The sequence below is a fragment of the Pogona vitticeps genome, chromosome 1 (assembly GCF_051106095.1).
Source record: "Pogona vitticeps strain Pit_001003342236 chromosome 1, PviZW2.1, whole genome shotgun sequence".
NCBI classification, from domain to species: Eukaryota; Metazoa; Chordata; class Lepidosauria; order Squamata; family Agamidae; genus Pogona; species Pogona vitticeps.
This window is the reverse complement of record NC_135783.1, coordinates 84718221-84740762: the sequence shown is the minus strand read 5'-3', so window position 1 is coordinate 84740762 and position 22542 is coordinate 84718221. Positions and strand designations below refer to the sequence as shown.

General features: G+C 40.1%; 1 protein-coding gene across 10 annotated transcripts in view; it reads left to right on the top strand.

Moving 5' to 3' along the window:
• The window catches only part of L3MBTL3 (L3MBTL histone methyl-lysine binding protein 3), an 85612-nt gene extending 65356 nt beyond the window's left edge, over positions 1-20256 (top strand). For all 10 annotated transcript variants that reach the window (XM_020790746.3, XM_078383371.1, XM_078383373.1 and 7 more), the window contains 7 exons: positions 619-721; positions 8199-8348; positions 10023-10154; positions 12704-12792; positions 14139-14302; positions 16114-16176; positions 19472-20256. In XM_020790746.3, the coding sequence (XP_020646405.3) occupies positions 619-721; positions 8199-8348; positions 10023-10154; positions 12704-12792; positions 14139-14302; positions 16114-16176; positions 19472-19615 (845 nt within the window). In that variant the 3' untranslated portion in view covers positions 19616-20256. The remainder of the gene's footprint in view (positions 1-618; positions 722-8198; positions 8349-10022; positions 10155-12703; positions 12793-14138; positions 14303-16113; positions 16177-19471) is intronic.
• The last annotated feature ends 2286 nt before the right edge of the window (positions 20257-22542 follow it).

The following is a 22542-nucleotide window of genomic DNA, read 5'->3' as shown; positions in this document are numbered from 1 at the left end:
CGTAACCTAGTGAAAGTATAAAGACGACAGGCTAAGACATTTGCCATTCGCTTGGTTTTCTTTGTATATGAACAACATGGGGCAAATTAGAGCCAAGTGCATCCCTTCGATCATCATCCATACTCATATTTGCAGAATCTTTGAGGGAAATGAGGTACAGCTGGAAAGCAATGACAATCAGGGACTCCTAAGAACATTCTCAGGAGACAGTCTCCTTGCTGATATACTTCTGTTTCTGTGCAAGTGTGCATCTTTTTGCAGTAACAGAGATGTTTTTCAAGAACAGAAAGTTTGGAAAAAAATCACAAGCACTTGGGAGCCTGTGGAAGAAATTGCCATGAGAGTGCTGAATCCCGGCGTATTTTGTACTGAATAACAGTACTGAATATTTGATCAATATTCATAGGCTTAAAAAATTATCACAGTTAGGCTAAGGATATAATGAAAGGAGAATATATAAGAAAACTCAGGTATTCCACCATGGTTACTTGTACTGTTCTCCTGTAGCATTTAAAATAGATGGTAGTGGAACTGGAATTTCCATATTAGTTTTGTTTTATTCTGTTCTTTGTAATGTACAACGGGCTTTCTATTTTGCCTCTTGAAATGTTTGTATAGGTCCCTTGGAGCTAGTAGAAGCATTAGAACAAGGAGGGTGCCCTACAGCAGGCTGCAAAGGCATCGGACACATTAAAAGGGCCAGACATATGGGACACCACAGGTATGTTTTGTCAGGAAATGATGCATAAGTAGCAAAGTATAAATGCCAAGTTGGACTCTTGTAGACTTTTCTAGAAAGCACCAATAGACGCTAAAGAGCAGCTTTAGAGTTGTGTTTCAAGGTTTTGTTTGCTTGCTTGTTTTTTGTTTTGGAAAAATTAGATTCAGCTGACCAGGTAGTTATTTGCCACCAACTAACCTTAAAGTGATTTTTGTAGAATTGTGTGCTAATGTGATTATGTAGTTGTATAATGGTCTCTTGATAAATTCTGGTGATAGGAATTTTACATAAGTTACGGTTGATGATGGAAAATATAATATATATATATGAGCCAGCATATCCATGCACTGCCATGACTGCATTTTATGTATACTGATTGCTGGGAACATGTGCAGGAGAAGAGTGCTGTTCCACCTGTGCCTTGCAAACCTTTGAATGTGGCAACAGAACACTGGACTAGATAGCCTTTGGTTGAGTGAGCATATCTTTTCCTCTGTCAAAATAATATAAAGTTATTTAAATGATAGCCTTTTACCTGTGCCTGTGTTCATCCCAGTTTTCTTCTGAGTAGACATTTACCGTCTTGCATTGTTATATAGAGAAGAAACGTGCTCCTGCTGCCCTCGATTACTCCTGCATTGAAAGCACCAAGATACTTAATTTAGATAAAACTCAGAGAATAGTGTATAATTAATTCCCTGACTCCCAAACATATCACAATTTTACAAGTTTGCAAAACGAGGTCATCCTACAACTTTCACATAGTGTGTCTAGATTCCACTTGAATGTGAAAGTTGTGCATCTAAATTCCACTTGAATTAACAGGGACAAAGTGAAATGAGTATAATTATTCACATCAAGTTTCATTCCATTGGTTCTTTCATGACAAGGTGCATTTATATTGTCAGAAGATTTCTGAGAGCACAGAGATTGGGCATTTTCTGATAGCATATTGCTTGAGCTGGAAAAATCTGCTGTGATTAATTATGACAAGGTTAAAATGAACATTTTTAAAAATGAAAGTATTAAAACAACTTTGGGGGTTCTGTAGCTATGGAAAGGTTTTTGCATTTGCATACAGATAATTTCCTGTTTTGTGTTTTTATCTGACAAATTGAATGTTGTAGAAAATATACTTTCTAACTTTTTGTAAAGTTATCAAACAATGCAGATCCTGTCTAGTACTGTCTTATACTGTACTTTTGTGAGATTTTTCAAAAAGAATTGTGGAGTAAATATAAGTTACATCTGCTAAATGATTAAGTATTAATAACGCTGGAAGCACAACCCATCAAGAACATGTTTTTAGTGCACTGTGAAGTTTTAAGAATAGAATTGGCATATGAACGCAGCTGTTGCTATTTTAAGTGTTTTATTGCTGACCACCTTACTCTGTCTCATTTGCATAAGACACCTTAAAAATGGAAACAAACTGAATTATTTTTCATTCATTTTGACAAAAGTTGTTGCAATAGAAATCTTCCAGTGTGTTTACATAATAGCTTCATTGTAGGCTGAATTCCAAAATAGGCTAAAATTATAGAAGTTGTCTTATTTTAAGCACTGTAAATTAGGAATACTAAAACGTTTTCCCAAAACTGAAAATAGCTCCTCTACCTTAAAATGTATGAATAATACCTTAGGTCATCCCAGAGCGTAATTTGGTTTCCGTTATTTGCTTGCTTGCTTGCTTGCCTGCTTACTTAGTGATCAGGGCTTCCATTGTCATTCATAATAGTGATCATATGTGAGGTGTAGGGCATATTTGTTTTGTTTCCTTTTTTTCTTCTAAGAGCAGTATCCCCAAAATTTGCTAATTCTAGTTACACTATCCAAATTTGAATAAATGATAAAATAAAGTTAACTAAATGTTTTACTTATGATAAATTCTATACCTATTTACCTACCGTAACTCGGGGTCTGGATTTCTAAAGATGTGCACACTCTTCCAGAGAGGGTTTTGGCTGGCATATCTCAGAAGGCCTATCTCTGTGCCACATGGGATACCTCTTCTGAAACTAAGGGCAGTTTCCAAAACAGTTTGTGACATGGCATGAGAATCTGCTATTTCAAAGAGGGGAAATGTAAGAAATTCTATTATGCATGCTCAAGCCTTCAAAAGGGTCCAGTGTTCATTCATTGTTGGACTGTATTAAGTCAACATGTTGAAAGGGGTGTTGTTGCCACTCTGTCCCCAACTCCATTGCCCCCTGTGCACCCTCTAGAATAACACTTTATTGTCATTGCATGTGCAATGAAATTACCAGAGTGCTATCCAGGCAGTGTATCGCTCATTCAGCTAAAACTCCATGTAAACTCCTTACAAAATTCCAACATAATACAATGGCAACAAAATACATTCACATACAACACTACAATAAAATCAAATTAAATATTAACTGAATTTAGCAGAGTCGCCACCCTTGGATAAAAACTTTTAAAATCTATCCTTGTTTTAATAGATCTATATCGTCTTCTTGATGGCAGTAGTTCAAGCAAAGAGTGTCCAGGGCGGAAGGTGTCCTTTATAATATTTTGTGCGTTTTTAAGACAGCGGGACCTGTACAGTTCCTCCAAGGTGGAGAGGGGACACTCAGCAATTTTCTGTGCTGTATTAATCACCCTCTGGAGTGATTTGCTCTGGGCCACTGTACAACCTGCATATCACATGCACATACAGTATGACAATACACTTTCTATTGGGTATCAATAAAAGGACACCAACAGTCTCTGAGTGATGTTAGTCTTCCTAAGCATCCTTAGAAAGTACAATCTCTGTTGAGCCTTTTTCAATATCTCTGAGATATTTACGCTCCAAGTTATGTTCTCCTCAATATGGACACCCACAAAAAACACAAAAAAACCCTCACCCTTTCTACGCAGTCTCCACTGATGAATAATGGTGGAATATCCACCCCCTTCTTCCTATAATCTATTACAAGCTCCTTAGTTTTTGAAGTATTTAGAAGCAAGTTATTCTTGCTATACCATTTTATCAATTGTTTCACCTCTGCTGTTCATGGGGCACTTTACATGAGTTACAACGCTGGAAAACGAGGGTTTTGGGTGGAGGGTATCTTGTTCAGAAAGTCACCCTCCATGTGTAGGAAGGCAGTGGTAGGTGGGTCAGGGATAGCGTGCAACTCTGCCTTGTGTGCTGATTTCAGCTTGCTCAGTTAACAACCAACAGGGCTAAGGTCTTTGGGTCATGAACTCTACAAGCAGCAACAATGCAGCACCCCATTTTGTTCACAACTTTTCCTAAGAACCATTTAGAAGGCAATGATACAGTGGGGTGAAAATAGAAAAGGGGAGATAAGAAGAAGACGGAGAAGGAGAGTGCAGGGGGTAAAAGTTAAATGATAAGAAACCCTGAAATAATATAAATGCAGGCATCTCTTCATTACGGGGAGGGAAAATAACAAAACCTGGCAAGTAAAAGTAATTTTTCTCCTGTTATAAGACCACCTATTCATCACCTAAGTTCTGGCATTGTTTCCAGCCACTGGTTACTAACAGGAAAGTGAAAGGACTTTTAGTAGATTAGATTACATCACTGGTGGGTGATCTCAGCAGGGTGGAGGGGTGTTTTTCAGATTCTCTGGAAGCACACAGGCTACACAGCCAATGGAGAAGAGACTAAAGAAGGAGGGGAATAGCCAAAGAGGCTAATTTACATACAGTGGTGCCTCGCTTAACAGGCGCCCCGTTTAACGACGAAATTGCATAGCGATGAAGATTTTGCAATCACAAAAGCGATCACATTGTGATGTTTTAAATGGGCAAAAATCACTTTGCGATGATCGGTACCCTGTTTTGCTTACCGGTCATCGCAAAGCGATGATTTTTTTAACAGCTGATTGGCGGTTCCAAAATGGCCACCCGCTGTTTTCTGGGGTGAATTCCTCGCTTACCGGGCAGCGAAAATGGCTGCCGTATGGAGGATTTTCGTTTAAAGGTGAGTTTGAAGCCCATAGGAACGCATTGAAGGGGTTTCAATGCATTCCTATGGGCTTTTTTAAATTGCATAGCAACGAGGCACCACTGTATTTGTTATTTTATTACTTTATTTACAGTAATTGTTACTTTAATTTTAATGTAACAGTTCCTTCAAGGTTGCTTTTACAAGTTTTGTTACTGAATGTGCTTTTAAAAAAAGGTAGGAGTTTCTTTTGTTAACTGAAAAAGGCCTCAAACCCTCTATTAGCTGAACAACAGGGAACTTATGCGAGGCTGTTGTTTGTGGATTATAGCTCTGCTTTTAATACCATTCTACCAAATAGGTTGTTTTTTAAAATGATCAACCTGGGATTACCTCAGAAGATCTGCGTGTGGATACAGGACTTTCTGACAGATAGGCCACAGTCAGTAAGGATGGGATCTCACCATTCCTCTACCCTGGTACTAAGTACAGGAGCTCCCCAGGGCTGTGTGCTAAATCCCTTCCTCTATTCCCTGTACACATGTGATTGCACCCCACTGTATAACACCAACGCAATTATTAAATTTGCGGATGATATGACAGTGGTGGGGCTCATAAATAAGAACAATGAGTCTGCTTATAGAAAGGAAGTACAAGGGTTGATACTTTGGTGTAAAGAAAATCATCTCACACAACATCAAAAAAACTAAAGAACTCATAATTGATTTTAGGAGGAAGAGAAATGTACATTTACCACTGTACATAAATGGTGAGGAAGTGGAGAGAGTTGGTAGTTTTAAATTTCTGGGCACTTACCTCTCAGAGGACCTCTCAAGGAATATAAATGCCAACATGCTAGTGAAGAAGGCACAGAAGAGGCTGTATTTCCTGAGAATGCTTGGCAAGTTAAATTTATCTCAGCATTTACTTCTGTCATACTATCGTAGCACCATTAAGAGTGTCCTAACCTGTGGCATTCTGGCATGGTTTGGGAGTAGCTCTGTAGCGAACAAAAAAGCTCTACAGAGAACCATTAAAATTGCCCAGAATATCATCGGGCTCCAGCTACCAGTCCTGGATGACATCTTCACATCCTGCTGTCTGAGGAAGTCACACAGCATCCTGAGAGATTCTTCCCATCCTGCTTATAACTTTTTTGAACTGTTGCCATCTGGCGGAAGATACAGAACAATTAAGACTCGGACCACACGTTTTCACTTAATAATGAGCTTAAAGACCACCAGTAGTGAATAGTTAGTTGGACTGTGTTACTTGGCCTGCGGTGTAGATGTTTGTATTTTTAGTGGGGACTTTTAGTGGGTGGGGAGTGTTGGGGGATTTTTTTAGTGGGTGGGGAGTGTTTGGGGAATTTTATGTGTGTGCATGGATGGAAAGCCCTCAACATGTAGCAGAATTGCCCCTCATTTGTAGAGGGCACAAGGGACTTCTGAACAAAATAGACACCTAATTTCTTTTTAAAATATATAGGAAGAGGGCCTAGAGTTTCAAGGAAGCTGCAATATTTTTCTGGTGGAGCTGCTTATTTCCCATTCCTGTTTGACATCCTCTTTGCAATCGATGAAGTTCACCAAATTGTTCAAGTATATTGTGACCATAAAGTTGGAGAGTTACCCATAACTAAATGTCAAGAAGAAAATTATACAGATTAAGGTAGATTGATATGACAGAAAATATATTTTGATGCATAGTTTCTTCTGTCCAAACCTTTATAAGACACATGTTGGGACTGTTCATTAGTACAACCTACAGTTTGTATAAATTAGATGGAGGTGTGTTTTTTGCATATTATGCAAAGAAACTTGGTTTTTTGTCATCAGTCATTAGGCTGGCACATTGTTTAAGCTACCACTCACAAAGAGACTCTTGTGATATTAAAAGCAATCCCGTCGCAATGAGTGGTAAATGTAGAATGAAGTGTGGAAAGATGACTGTAGTCTTGAAAATGAAACAGCAGGTAGACTGTGCAGAGTTCATTTTTCTTTTGTTTGCGACAGAAGAACGGTCCTTGGCAAAAAATAAAGTGAAAAGGTAAGAGTAATTCCATTTCCCAGCATCTGTTTCATCTCACTGGAAAGAAAAGGGGTCTTTAATATTTTCTGTTGATCTGGCAGAAAGAATTTTGTGCATTGTATTGATAGTAATATATCTATTACTGTCAAAATTTGAGAAGGCAATTTTAGGCCAGTTGTGTGGTACCTGGGAAGTGCATGAGTCCAATTTCTATTCTTAATTAAATTACTTTCATTTTATAACTCTTTGTCACTTCTGAAATGTGACTTCTTTAATCCTCCCCGAGCCACATTACCCTACACTATCAGACATTTAAAACAATGTTTTAAAGTCTGGAAAACTTTTCTTCAGCCTAGCCTTTGCAGAGTTTAGGACTGGCAAGATACAGAAAAGTCCCCAGATCACCCTAGCTAGAGATTAGAGCCAGAGTCTCATCCTTTAAAATGAAGTTCCAAAGCGGAGGCTGCGCCTTGTTGAATCAGATAGAGAATGTCAGGTCTCACAAGTAAATAGATCACATTTGCAAAAAAGAAGAGGAAAACACTAAAAAATTTCCCCAGCCTCCTCCTAGCACTCATAAGCACTTATACACCTTGTCCCTGCCAGTGGCCATAACTTCTCTCCCCTTCTCATCCACTAGCGGATTTTACATCAGAATCAGACAATTAGTATCAAAAAATGTGAGGCAGCCAGAGAGGAATTGAGTCCTGGAACACGGATCATGCCTTAACATTTGGAAATGCTGCAGAAAAACCCCATTGTCTGGACAGAAGGGGACAGAGATTTCTGTTGTGTTAAGGAGAAAATACAGATGGCTGCTTTTTTAGAAACAGACTGAAACTGGAGAGCAAAATCTTGCAAATTGTCCACCTGTATCCTATGTGACAAGAAATATGTGCTCTAGAATGGTTAAAATTACTTTTCCTCCATTTGTAAATCTAAAGGAGGAAGGAAATCTTACAAAATGCAGGAGTTCTGTATCACATGTTTCTCTTGGCAGAGACTACAGCAAGAAGAGGATCTCACATTAGCATTACTGTGTTGTGCTGCTATATGGGCCCCTTTGGGTTGCCTTCCTCCATCTAAAAGCCAGGGGAAGGGTGACCATCATTCATCACTCCTGGCATTCTTTTAAAGTGCCATTATATCATAGCTGACTGCAGGGAACACCATATGGTTAAGCTTTTTAGGAATACCACTGAGGGTTTAATGTGATGTGTGAGATCTGACACTGAACAAAGTATGTAGCTCTTGCATGGAAATTAAATAAACCCTATGTTTGTATATTAAAAAGTTCTACTTCAAATACATTTCTTGTATCAAGGTTTCTCTGGTTAGGAACTGTGTTCTAGATTCAGAATGGCACTGCTCTAAAATAGGAATGCTACAATGTATTCTTTTACTTGAATGTGTGAATGGGCTCAAGCAAATTCCAGGCATTTTGTAATCCGTGTTTGATTCAGCCAGGAAGTGCTTTCTGTGTCTAATCTCTTTCTCTCTCTCTCCCTTTGCTCCAATTTTCAGTGCTGTCAGCTGCCCATATTCTGAGATAAATCTGAACAAGGAGCATATCCTTTCCGACCGTTTAAGTGGAGAACTACCTCTGAATAATCCACCTACGCATTGGAATAGAAAGCCAGAAGGAAATGAAACACCATTTTCTCCTCCAGTCAAGTAATTATGACCATAACAGAATTGTAATTGTGCTTTATTTAAAGTTCAGTGTCTCTGAGGGCTCCATAGACATGCATATTCTGTGTATGGTTTGCCTCAGAATACTATTGACAATTACTGATTGTGTGATTGTTTTCCAGTTAAAATACATTTTCTTTTCAAAATATAGTTCATTCCACAGCATTCAGTACACTTCTCTGCATCTCTGTTGTGCCATTAGAATATACTGCTAAGGGTGGTATCCAGACAGCTGCTTCAGGCACATGCTGCCAAAGATTTGGCTATCCCTGATAGGATTTCTTTGTTTTCCCCTCTTCAAGAAGCATACTTTCCAGCTCGGCCTCTGCATCATACCCCCAGAGTGATCTGCAGGATCATGGGGGCTACAGAGAATTAACTCCATCTTGGTTTTGCTGAACGAAACAGACATTCTTTTCTGTGCAAAATGTCACTGCTGGATCCAGTCCTGTAGTTGCCATCCCCCCCTCCAAGTAAATAAAGAGATGGGACAAAATATACAGGTTCAAACTAGAACCACAACTTTATTGGGTGTTTAAATCCCTGAACTGAGGTGGGGCTTAAGGTGGTGCATCAAGCCTAGGAACAAGAGCAGGTGGACCAATCTGGGCCCTCTCCAGTCCGGTGTGGTTGAGTCCCTTGCCCCAGGGCACATGTTGCACACAGCCGGCCCTGCCCCAGCCAGCTCGGTTGGGGAGACATCCTCAGGCCTGTCTCCCCTCTGATTCTCATAAACCAAGGTTAGTCATCTCCCGAGGTTCAGAATGCCATCCTTGTTTGTGTACTTGAATTATATGATTCATGGTACCCATTCAGGTTATGTAACCACCAAAATGGCACCCAGTGGGACTCGCTGCTTCTTTCCCTAACCTTGCATGACCCACCACAGAAGTGCTAGCTCATGTTTAGTTCCCTACCCCCACTAAGCAACAGTACATATAAGGGACCCGGCCTCAGGTTATCTAAGATCTTCGCCTCTGTGTCTGACAAGTGTACACTATCACCCCAGAGCAGCTTGGGGTGATCAAGCATGATGCCTGTGTGATCCAGGTAAAGAACACACACACACACACCGGTTTGAAGACCCAGACTTTTGTTTCCTTTTGATGCCTGACCATGCCTGATCCAGGCAGCAGGGATCACAATTCCCTCTCTTTGAGGTGAGGCTCATTTCAAAGCCCTGCACCCTGTCACACCCTGTCACAAGGCATAGCCTTGACACAATTATCACCTGCTGGTCCCGTCCACCTGTTACTAGGGGGGGGGAATGCATCCCATCCCTCCCAACTGCTTGGCAGTGGGATTTGCAGAAGCATCATTCTCTTTTCATGAACAGAATATCTTTCTAGTCATGGGCTGAAATACTTGTATCCAAGCTAGATACCTGCATAGTTCTAGTGTTATATCATAATCATTATATTTTGTTAGAATTTAAATGATGTATATGGTTGCCTAAGCACAGATCTTACTGTAACTTTAAAAAAAAGTAAAGGCCTAGGTTAGTGTCCAAACTCTGGAAGTGAATGAATTCCAGAATGAGATTTCCAAATCTGTGCTAAATGTGTGTTGCTTTGCTACAATTCTGTGATTTACTTCTGTGGTTGGTTTTGAAACAGATGCAGAATGTTAAACGCTTGCACTTCTGTTTTTAAACAGTAATAGAAAATGCCCCAGTCCCAGTGGCCTAAAATCTCCAGTATATCTCCATTCACCAAAACAAGAAAATACAGATGTGAAACCTGTTTGCAAAAAGCCTCTGATGTGTGATGCCAAAGAAAAGAACTACAGGTATATTTTAGATATCTTTAAATGTAGAATGTTCTGTGACACTAATCCTCCTAATCCTACTGCCAGTAATTGCTTCTGTGAATAAAGTGTTTTGTTCTGGCCTCTTGATTACTAAATGTACTGTGTCACATAAATGATGTGTTCTAATAGTCCATTAGCTGAATTCTTGGAATACTCATATAAACAGTTTTGTAGTGCTTGCTAATGATGATGGTGTTACTCAGTTCTGTAGACTGTGGTATGTCTAATAGGTGATGTCTAGAAGGTAGCCATGCAAACAGAATGTTGGACTGAAAGGCCTTTGGTGTGATGTAACATGAATGGGGTCACGAAGAGTCGGACACGATTTAACGACTAAACAACAACAACAACAAGAATGTTCTGATGGTGACACTGTCAACTTCATCAGATGCTTGACATATTACCGCAGATGTGCATCTAGATATACACCTGATAAATACAGTGGTGCCTCCGCTTGACGAGGATAATCCGTTCCAGTGAAATCCTCGTCAAGCGAAATAAAAAAGCCCATTGAAATGCAATGAAAACCGGTTCAGTGCATTCCAATGGGTGAAATACCTCAGCGTCCGGCGAAGACCCTCCATAGGGCGGCCATTTTCTGAAAAATCCATCCTGGACACAGCAGGGAGCCATTTTGAACAGCCAGCGGCCATTTTGAAAACCCGACGATCAGCTGTTTTGATCATCATAATGCGGATTTTGCCCATTAAAACATCGTTTTGCAATTGCAATAGCGATTGCAAAAACATTGTCGTGAAGCAGATTCGTCATCAAGCGGGGTAATCATTAAGCGGGACATCACTGTAATGCTGATTGGAAATAACAGACCTTAGATACTAATAATATATATCCTCATTTCCATATCTGCTTGTTCAATAACTACAACTTCAACATGCAAGATAGCTATTTATTCATTATATTTTTTATCTGCATCAAGGAGTTCTCATCAGATACCTTGGTCTCCCTTACAATACTGTTTTATCCTTAAAGCGACATTGAAAATAGATTAGGGACAAAACTGACCAAAGGTTTCTGAGTGAGTCTCTCTGGTGATCAGGTATATAAAGTCATCTTTATAACTTTTGGACAGATTACTTCACTCTCCCTCCACTTATATACAATCTAGTTCTGTGCATGTTTAATTCAGTAGGATTTGCTCCCATGTAAAAGTGTTCATGAGATTATAACCTTAGACATGCTTGTATAAAAAGAGATTCAACAGTCTGTATTTTTCTTTTTCCTTTATGCTATATCCCATTTAGTATGTGGTCGTACCGTCAGTGACATGCCATTAACTTTTCTTCGTCTGGATGTATTAGGGATCTCACTTTAGTTTCCTGTAGTTATTCATCCTTCCTGGTAGCTTCTCAGTAATAGGATGAAACAAATAGTTTGTCCCAAAGAAGCAAATGACTGAGGTTGATTTGTTTTAAAAAAATCTTGCTGAAATTAATAACACTTAATGTAGAAAAGATTCCCAGTGCCCCCTTGCTCAGTTAAGTTTGTCCTTTCCCCTGTTCCCAATGAATCTCACATAAGCAAGATTGATGAACAAGTGTCATTAGCCTGACACTAACAGTAGGAAGGCAGCCTGCCCTGCCGTTGAGATGGATCGGGCAATTTCCAACTCTCCACACATTTATCCCATGCTTTTCCAAAGTGAACATGAAGGACACAGAACTCCCAAAAGGTCTCTCTTTCCTTTCAGGTTAATTTATTTCATAGTTTTTTTAACTTCCTATGGCTATAAGCAACTACACAAAGCTTTTAAGGAATCAGTGGAACTGCTGAAAAGGAAGCATGTTGGTAGCAGAAACAATGGCAGCAAATACAGGCTTAGGATTCTCTTTCCCTTATAACATTTGGACACACCAGAGACTGACACCACCATGTTTTCTTTTGTTAGCTAGGTCTTTTCTTTATTTTTATCAGAGCATTGCACACTTTAAAATTATGGACATATATGAAATATAGGTAAAATTTAAAACAATGAATTAAACAAATAAAACAAAATAAAAACAAATTAAAATGATAGAGATTATTAATGTGGTCCTGAAAGCACCATTGGGTCATTTTGTTCATCAGCATGTTTGCAGTGCAGCACTTCTGGAAGTGAAGGATTGGCCAGCTATACACCATTGCCCAAGGGATGTCCGAATGTACTTCAGTTTTTTTGTGGAGGTTCCTTCTATGTCCCCTGTTAGGTAGGGTGGAGAGAGAAATAAATGTACATCCAGGAGGCAAATGTGGGGAGATGGCAAATTACATACTCCACTCTTTTTTTTTTCATTTGTGTGGCTAATTTTAAAAGGCATGCTATAGTACATGGTGGCTGTGAACATCATTGTTTAGCTCTGAAGGCAGCTTGTGAAATTTTATATGATATAGTAGGAGTGGTGTTGGACTTTATGCAGCAACTCTGAATGGTAACGTTGTCAGGAGAGGTCTGATGCACATATTACCAGACTGAACCAACGTTGCCATTTAATTGTTTAATTAATTAAAGGTGAAAGCCTTGTATTCTTTAGGGGATGCCAGACAACCAGGGAATTTGCTAAGAAAGATGGATTTGAAGGAAAGAAGATGGAAAGCGAAGAGCCTTTGAACAAAACCAAAGGTAAATATTTCATGTTATTTTCAGAAATGTACAGATTCTTTTGAAATCACAAAGTTATGATTTAAACCTTGAGTAGGCAAGTTTGAGAGGTCTTGGAGCCCACCGCACAAATGAAGAAGTAACTGGAAGTCTACTCCCAACTTTATAAACAAGTGAACAAGAAACATCTCACAACCTTTTTATGAAACAAGATGGGGGGGATGAGGGGGGATTGCACCTTGATTTAAATAAGAATTGCCACTCCTAGTGGCTTTGGGAGTGACAGTTCTTCTTCTTGGCCTCTGTGAATCACACACTCGGTAATCCGCACATTCGTGGAGCCTTGTCAGAATCTTTTAGAGCTTCTGCGATCAGAAAGAAACATGTTAGTATAGGCTCTGCTCCCCAAGCCCTATGAAGAAACACTGAAAGAATTGGGCATGTTTGATGTTGAGAAAAGAAGACTGGGAGAAGCTATGATCATTCTTCAAATACTTGACAGATTGTCATACAGAGGAGGGGCAGGATTTGTTCACGATCATCCCGGAGTTTATGATACATAATAATGGGCTCAAGTTATAGGAAGTCAGGTTTCAGTTGAATATCAAAAAACAAAAAAAAACTTCCTAACTGTTAGAGCAGTGCAACAATTGAACCAATAACCTTGGAATGTGGTAAGGTACTGTATTCAAGAGAAAGTTAGTCAGCCATCTGTTAGAGATACATTGCTTTAGATTCCTGCATTGAGCAGGTGGTTGGACTCAATGGCCTTATAGGCTTCTTTCAGCTCCATTATTCTATGATTCTGTGAGAGGGATTGATTCCTGAAAGCAAGCCACAGGTTTGAGTTTGCAAGAGCGAAGCAGTGCTGTTGAGGACAGGACATGTTGGAGACTGCTCATTCTTAGGGTCACCATAAGTCGGATGCCACTTGATGTCATTGCAACAGCAACAACAATGGAACATCAGAATGTTATTAGTTTCCTTTGCATTTATTTTTTTCTGGTAAGTAGACAGAACAGTTACAACTAGTTTTACAGGAAATATAATTGTGAATCACATACAGTATAGCATTGGTTTCCAACCTTGGATCATCCAGGTGTTTTTGGACTGCAGCTCCCAAAAGCCTTTACCACCAGCTGTGCTGGAGTTTCTGGGAATTGCAGTCCAAGAAAACTTGAGTTACCCAAGGTTGGGAACCACTGACATAGAGGCAGCTTTGGGATCACTATATGTTTCTGGATTTTTAAAGAAACTACTTTTAACAATGAATCATACCAGCTGACTACAGTAACATAAAGTACAAAATGATTTTACAAGTGTGGTCCGCTGTAATTCATAATATCATATGACACTTTTCTTTGCAGATGCCAAGGATTTCTGTAACAAAGGTTCCCATCCTCAGCCACTCATTTTGCATTCGAAAGGGACAAGCCCATCCTTTCCATTGCGGTGGGAGCAGCAGAGCAAACTCCTTCCCACTGTGGCTGGAATTCCTGCTAGTAAGGTTTCCAAGTGGAGCACAGATGAGGTGTGTTTTGAAAATTGAACAAGACTGCATATCATTATCTAGTCTTTTTGGATATAGTCCCATTAGTATGAAGCACATATACTGGCCTAAATCTAGCATGATGCTGGAATTACAGCACCATCACAGCAGAAATTCCTTCCCTTCTGTCTTGCCAAGCTGCCTAGATTTGTGCAGTTCCCCTGCAAAGTGCAGGTGTGTGCACGGCACAGAAGCTGCTGATTTAACTGGAAGCTGTGTCACTAAGGGCAGCAGGTTAAAATAGGTGCTGAAAGAAAAGCTCTCAATTCCTCAAGTGATCCCCAAAGAAAATGGCAAGAATATGGCTCCAAAATAGTCTTATTTAAATGTAGATATGGACGCAAATACTCCAAGGAGAGAGTGTCAGTTGCCAATTGGGGATATCCTCCAGCCAAGACATATGGCCATAAGAGCCAAGTTTAAGCAAAGGAATCAGCGGACCGTCACTCTCTTATGTGAAGGTGCGACCACATGATGTCCTTCGGGAAAGCTAAGAGAACGTGCTTCCCTGGTCTTAATTGATCTTCAGCTAAGGAAGGGAAAGTATTCACATAGAATTCAAATAAAAGGAGCTTCAGTGGTCTTCCAGGAAGGAGGTCTGACTGATACCTCTGTCTCACAAGAAGCCCTTGCCGCTGATTTCCACCTCTGCAAGGTCTAATTTCTATAAAGAGGCCTTGCCTCACCTTGCTGAGCTGCCCTATCTATTATCCACTCCAGCAACTTCCGTGTCAGAAGATGTGATTTTTGCCATCCCTAGTCATAACCCCCTTTCTTTGATGTGGAGTAGCTCCAGAAGGTGACCACAGAGACTTCCACAAGCCTTCAGAGCAGATTTTTGCTTTCCAGATGAGTGAGGGGATGCAGTGAGAAAGGAAGATTGCCCCATTCCCCTGAATTCCACTATTCTGTTGGAAGATCTCTAGTACCCGATCTTGCCCATGAATTTATAATTATGAGAGATCTATTTGTTGCATGTGCTTTTTGCTGCTAGTATTGTCTGTTTGGGTTACTACATTTTGTATGTTGTTTGTAACCTATTCCTTTAAACAAAAAAAAAGAGAGCAATTTTAAAAATGTAATAAATGAGCCCTACAGTTGCTCCATTTGTATGTATATGTTACAGCATAACATTTTTTTCCTGCAAATGAACAGTTTGAACCCTACTCTTGAGGCTGAAGTCAACCTTTTGCCTCCAGGGAAATGCTAGTTACTTAATACAAGTTCTTGTGCCTTGAGGCAAAACCAGAGAGGTTTAACAGACTTCCTATCTGCTTTTGTTATTTTCTGTTGTGTTCTAATTTATTGTCAGGATTTATTTATTCTTTCAGTATTCTCCTTCAGGGCAATTTTAATACTGATAAAAAGCAGCAAATAAAAGGACAAGAGCTGATACTGGCATGGGAATTTAAATACCACCTCCTTTCTTCCCTGGCATCTTTAAAATCTGTTATGAGTGCAGTGAGAAATGGTTGAGGGTGCAAGTCTTGTGATACTGGAACACTCAAACCTCATTGAGGCTTTCTTTCCATACACAGGCTTGGAGTAGAGAAGCAGATTGTGCCTTCCGCCTCCAAGAATGTCTGAAATGTTCAGACTTAAGTGACTGAAAAAACTTCTCATGGAGGCAATCTGTGTGCAGATATATGTGAGATTGTGAGTTCTTTTCCATCCAAAGAGAACTTGTATGCTGTTTCAGTGATTCTGGAGACCATAAACACATAACACCATTCACATTGTTATCCCTCAGCTATTGATGTTTTATTTTAAAGTCTTTTGAAATTTGTTGGCAGGTCTCAGAGTTCATACGGACTTTGCCAGGCTGCGAAGAACATGGCAAGGTGTTTAAAGATGAGGTGAGTATAACAGATCAGTTGTTCCGTGTATTCAGAAGATGCTATAGTCCTTAATAGGACTTTCTGCATTATAATCAATCATTCTTTCAACATTACTCCTTTTCTTGCATTATTTCCACCAGAGTCCATTAGAATTATTTTTAGTGAGATAGAACTGAATGTATAATTAAGAATCTTGAAACAATGCAAAAGAAAGAAAGAAAAAAACCTCTGTGTGTGTGTGTGTTTCATAACCACTAATCACATACTTAGGAGTGCTTTTTTAAAGAGATGAGGAAGAGCTTTCCCCTGTACTAACATAGAAACTTATGGAGATGATAAATATCTGAAAAAGGTCCAGGAGTATACTAGATTTGTGCTATTTTAGATTACAGAGTATGATTTGTGTTTATGTCAGGATTTTTTGCATTCAGATTATGAACTCACTGTTAAAATAGTGTGAATATTCCTACAAGCATGAGAGTCTTGGATAAGGCAAGAACTACAGTTCTTTAGCCTCTTGGATCATTTCAGTAATTTGTGGCATCTCAATAAAGGGAAAACATTTTTGACCTCTTGAAAAATGAAAGAAGTGAAAGGAGAATTGAAAATACTGGCCGAAATCCTGTTGCCAAAATTATGCTACTGTAGGATGAGGGGGAAGAATCTTCAAATTTACAAAAATCACTGCCAACTGGGTGATTTTACTGATGGCTGGAATTTTTAGTAATTTTTAGTAATTAAAGAGTCAACCCAAGGCCCCCAATGGTGTCCCCATAATAAAAAGGATCCCATGAAAGTCTCTGGAACTCTGGGAAGGCAACTAGATTTTTTTTTCTGAAAAATCACTGTAGATGATGACAGAATTCACCTTATGCACATAAGTTATGGAACAGGATTTCTGCCACTGTATTTGATGCTACAATTGGACAGGCTAGTCTAGAAGGAGCCTTTAGAGACCTGAGAGTTGTTCTGTCCTCGTGTGATAAAAGAAAATACTGAGAGGATTTTGGAGGATGTTGCATTTTTCAGGGGATAGGCATGTCAATCTTTTGCAAAGAACACCAGAGAGCGTCTTGTGACACCTTAAGGACTGACATCATTAACCATAAGTTTTCATGGAGTACAGTCTACTTCATTGGATATTGATGTCTTACTTCTGTTAGTAAATTGTTACACAGCGGTTGCATGGGTGGTTTACTGGATGGTAATCCTGTACTCAGTGAAGTCAGAAACCATTAAAATGGAAAAGGTACAAACTGTGACCTTAACCATGGCCCTTGACAACGAGTTTGTTGTTATGTTGCATCAAGTCGGGAGCAATTAGAGCAACCCTAATAGGCCTTTCAGAGTAAGTTAAATATTTAAGGAGTGACTTTACCAGTTCCACTGCCTCAGTGAGTTTCCATGGCTAGGCAGAGATTCAAACCCAGGCCTCCTGAGTCCTAATCCATCACTCTATCCACTACATCAGGGGTTGTCAACCGCCAGTCCACGGCCCGGTGCTGGTCTGTGGGCTTGCAGGAACTGGGCTACGGACACAGATCTCTGCCCCCTGCATGTGTGTGTGTCACACTCACACGGGGGGGTGTCGCACCCGCAGGGGGCATGTCATGCTGCCAGTGGGCATGTCACACCCACAGTGGGCATGTTGCACTTGCGCAGGGGGGTGTCACGCATATGCAAGAGCACAACACCCCCCATGAGCACAATGCACCCATTACACAAGCATGATGTGCCCCTGCACCCCCCCACATGGAGCTCACTCCCCCCCAGCCGGTCCGAAGCCCCCAAAAGGTTGGGGACTGCTACACTACATCAGTGATTCTTAACCTGGGTGATATCGCCCCCCAGGAGGCAATTTCATTTTTCAGGGGGGCAATAAAATGAAAAGGGGCACGTGGGGGTGAAGTAACAGAAGGGGGCAATGGAGCCGCCTTGCTGCCTCCGCCATTGAGGAAGTTATCATCGCCCCCCCTCCCTGCGCCACCGAATCCAGAGCAGCTGGTGCTAGCAGTGGATGTGGTGCCGCCGCCAACATTGAGGAAGTTATCATCGCCCCACTCCCCGCGGCGGCAGTGTGGCGCTGCTGTGGGGAGGGGGGCAATGATAACTTCCTCAAAGGGGCGTTTCTTTCAAAAAAAGGTTAAGAATGCCTGTACTACATCACACTGGGTATTAACAAAGAGTAGCTTGTTGTTCAGCAGAGACCCTTTGCATGGCTGTCTTTGAGGTCAGAATTGGTATTCATTTGTTCGTTTCATATCCCGCATCCATTAGTGTCCCAGCACTACTCTGGGCGGGTTACAGTCTCATAAAATAGAAAACACAATTGAAAATAAAAAAATTAAAACTCATAACAAAAATCCTAAAAAAGAAAACAAAAACAAAAAAAAGGAAGAATGAAAACCAGCTGTCACCCTGGGAACTAGGAGTCTTCCTCTTTGGTTTTTTTACTATTCCATTTTTCTTTAGTAAAATTACATGGAGGACATGGTATTAATCATAAAACAATAACCTAGAATCAAGAATTTCATGCATATGATCAAGGTTTGTAAGTAGGCCAGGAGTTCCACATTTCTGAAATCCTGAAACAGTGCTTTGTACAGAACTGAGTGATACTCCAAATAGGCCCCAGCCCAAAATTTCCATTATATGGTCAAAATTGCTAGAAAGCTTGACTGAAATCAGATTTCTAGCTATTCAAAAATCTTCTGTGAACTGGTTTGGAGGAAGAAATATTTTTAGTTTACCACCTTCTTATATGTTGGGAAATGTAAGAACTGAGTGTGTTCAGCATTTAAACAACCATGTAATTTCACCCCCACCCCTGTATAACTCTTGAGAATAATAATGAGGATGTGGGAATTGTCAGTCATTCCATCTCTAGTAGCTTTTTAGGAAAGGAATATTTCCTACTACCATTAGCTAACTGTGCACTTTTGCAGACTTTAAACGAACATTAACCTCATTGGCTTGAGCAGAACAATCGAGTGTATTCCCAGGATATTGAAACATAGTAGTTTGATCACTTATGGATATATGATGCGTGAAGGCATCTTAGTGATAGGAAGACTGATACATATTTGCTATGAATACATGCTGTGTGCATAGGCTACATGTTGCTTACTCATTTTACTCATTACAATTCAGTAAGTAACATATTGTTGTAGAGACTTGAAAGTGAAATATTTTGTAATTCAAATTGTCCTAAGTTCTAGATTGCAGTTTTGACTGAAAGTAAATTATTACAGTTAATGTATACGTTAATGTACAGATGTATTAACATACAGATTTTGCCAAATTTCTTTTAAAGCAAATTGATGGAGAAGCATTTCTGCTAATGACACAAGCAGATATAGTCAAAATAATGAGCATTAAACTGGGACCAGCCCTAAAAATCTTCAACTCAATCCTCATGTTCAAGGCAGCTGACAAGACCTCTCACAATGAACTCTGATGGAGACACAACCACAGGGCATGCCTCTGTACTTCAGCTCATGTTTTTATTCAAAGCACAAAGATGCAAAAGGATCATCAAGTAAGGAACACTCCAAGGTGAGAAAGTTGTTCAAAACAGGTAAAGGACTGACAAGCCTGCAGGAACGTGGCTAACTGAACACTTCTGGAAAGTGCTTAAGCTTTTTCTCAAGACACCTTTAAAGCTGACTATACTTACTGTTTGCCAAGTGAATGCCTCTAATTTTCCTGACTAGCCACCCTTAATTTGACAGGAAACCATTAACTAAATTAGCTGAATAAAATTACGGGGTATTAGCCTTTTCTAATGAGTCATGAAAAATGTAATTCATGAGTTTGCCCATTCAGCTTGGTGAATTTATCTGTATCATTTTACCATTTTCATAATGAATTGTTTACACTCCAAAAACAAGTGGGCTACAGTTGGGTAATTGAGACTGTTAACAATTTAATTTTGCACTGGAGCTCAAACTGAAAACTTTGTTACAATTCATGTATTGTTAAGAAAACATTCCTGGAGATCGATGCTTTTTTATTTTTGCATGATTAAAAATGTTTAAGAATACTTCCACCAGCATATTTAATATGAACTTATTAAAATAAAAAATGATAAAAGGTGAAGTTCATTGTCTATATAACAATTATTCAGTGTTGTGTTATTGTTTTTCTACCCACATTTGTCAAAAAGCACATACACACAAGATGCAGTTGTCTTAAGCACATACACACAAGATGCAGTTGTCTTAATCTCACCGCCCAAAATGTTTCTTGGGGAATTTAGAGATCTGTGGAGCAGAAATTCTGCAATTTACAGAACAGGCATAAGGGAAATGCCAGGTAAGAAGTTGTGCCAGAGCTGAAGAGATGTTCATCCTGTTTGTAAAAGACAAAAGGCTTGTGACTTTAGTTTGTGCCACAGCAAATCCTGAAGTGAGGTCATTATGGATCTGAAAACAGATCTCCTGTTTTCAGGAGATCTTCTGGTCTGCCCTCGTCTGTGTCCAAACTTGTATTTATTTCTCACCACCTGTTCATCATTTTCTATTGGTCTCCACACATACTTGAAACGGTCTTTCAGGGTTCGTTTCCATAGAAACTGCAGTAGGGGAAGCCATTAGTGTCTTCTTGGAGTGTTATGTATTTTGTCAGAGCATGTTATCTGCTACTGCCCAATTGGGTAGAACAAAGCCGTTAGTACATCTGTCTATGAGATCTTTATTTATCTATTTTTTAAAGGCAAGCTGTTGTTTTCAGGAGCTCTCTGCATCCCATTTCAACTGAGGAAGCATGGAATAAAAACTGGCATAAAAACAAAGCAGGCATTGTCATCGTTTCATGTTCAGTTTTCCAAATCATGAAATTGAAGATGCAGGCTAACTGCTGCATGTTTATAATTTAGTACGGCTGCTAAATCAGAATAAATGGCAGTGTCCCAACAGTTCACCTGCCTCTTAGTTAGCAACATGTTTGATTGTCCACCCACCCCAGCAGAAGCAAGATCGTCATGCAACTGAATGAAGTTCATAATTACATGTTTCCTATACAGGGCTGGAACGTAGACGGACTGACATCATGAATCATGGTTTGGCTGGGGATGTGGCTGCCATACATTGTCATCTGCCATACATTGGTCATCTATGGGGTGGGCTTGTCCACAACTTAGTTTTCACAGGAGTGGGAAGATATAAAATTGGAATCTACTAACATATCTTTGGCTGCTCCTCAGTGGATCAGCATTGCTTGATGACTCTCAAATGTTGGACAGCAGCAACAACCCAGGAACTTTTCCTCCATGAATTCGATTGCTGGAAAAAAAACTGAGGGAGCATATTTTTGTGTGAATGAATTTGTGAATTTGATTTTTGGTACTGATCACAAATTCCTTGCCTGACCATAGGTGTTCTTCGTTACCATGCGCCTGACTCCACCAGCACCTGGCTCAGGCTATGGATCCTAGGATTCTAGTACATGTTGTGAGCCTGACATCTGCCCATACCTGCCTTATAGCACCTTCACATGGCAATGAAGGTGACTGAATGCGGGCAGTGTGCCAACTTCAAGGTTTGGATGGGGTGACAAGAACGTCTCCTCTGCATCACTCACATTCCCTCACTTGAATCCTGTCTGGCTTTGAACCCAATTTCCAAAACTGGCTAGGAGGAAAGGACAAGTGAGTCTGCCTGTGGGACAACAGGCAGAAAGAACTGCTGCTTTTTCTCTGTTTTCCCATCACTCCTAAGTCCTTTTTATTGTCCTATGGGCTAGAAGGGAAGAGGAAACAAATAGGCAACAATGGTCTGGTGGTCAGCTGATGGTGCCATCTCGTGACCCTGATCCTAACCCTGAGTGTTGGTCTACGCTGCACCCACACTTATATTACAGTTACGGATTTCTCCCATGTGGTCCTGGGTATCCCACATTACTCCAGCAATGCAGGAAGAAGCAGGACTTATGCAGCAAAATTATAACAGTGTGCCATAAAGATGATTGTTACTTATAGTGACCATTTCCAAGGTTTTCTAGGTAGAGAGTACTCAAAAGTGATTTACCGTTCCCATCTTGGGGGGAGGGTTGTGGACTGTGCCACTTGGTCAAGGCTACCCAGGCTGGCTCTTCTCCCAGGAAGCACAGTTGGGAATGTAAAGCCCAAGCTCTCCTAACTCACTGACCTATCCAGCCAACATGCTGCTCTTTTACCACCCGGATAAAGTAAGATCTCCAGATCTGACATTGCCAGATCTTTTTTATCTTTCCTTTTGTCTGTCTGGCAACTCATACATAGTATTCCCAGATACCCTCTCACCCAAGCACCAGAAAAACCCAGGTCTGTTTAATCTTCAGAAAGGTTCTTCCATCATGTGCCTTCGGACTATGATCTGTGGTGTGCACAGCTCTCCTCCCAAGGAA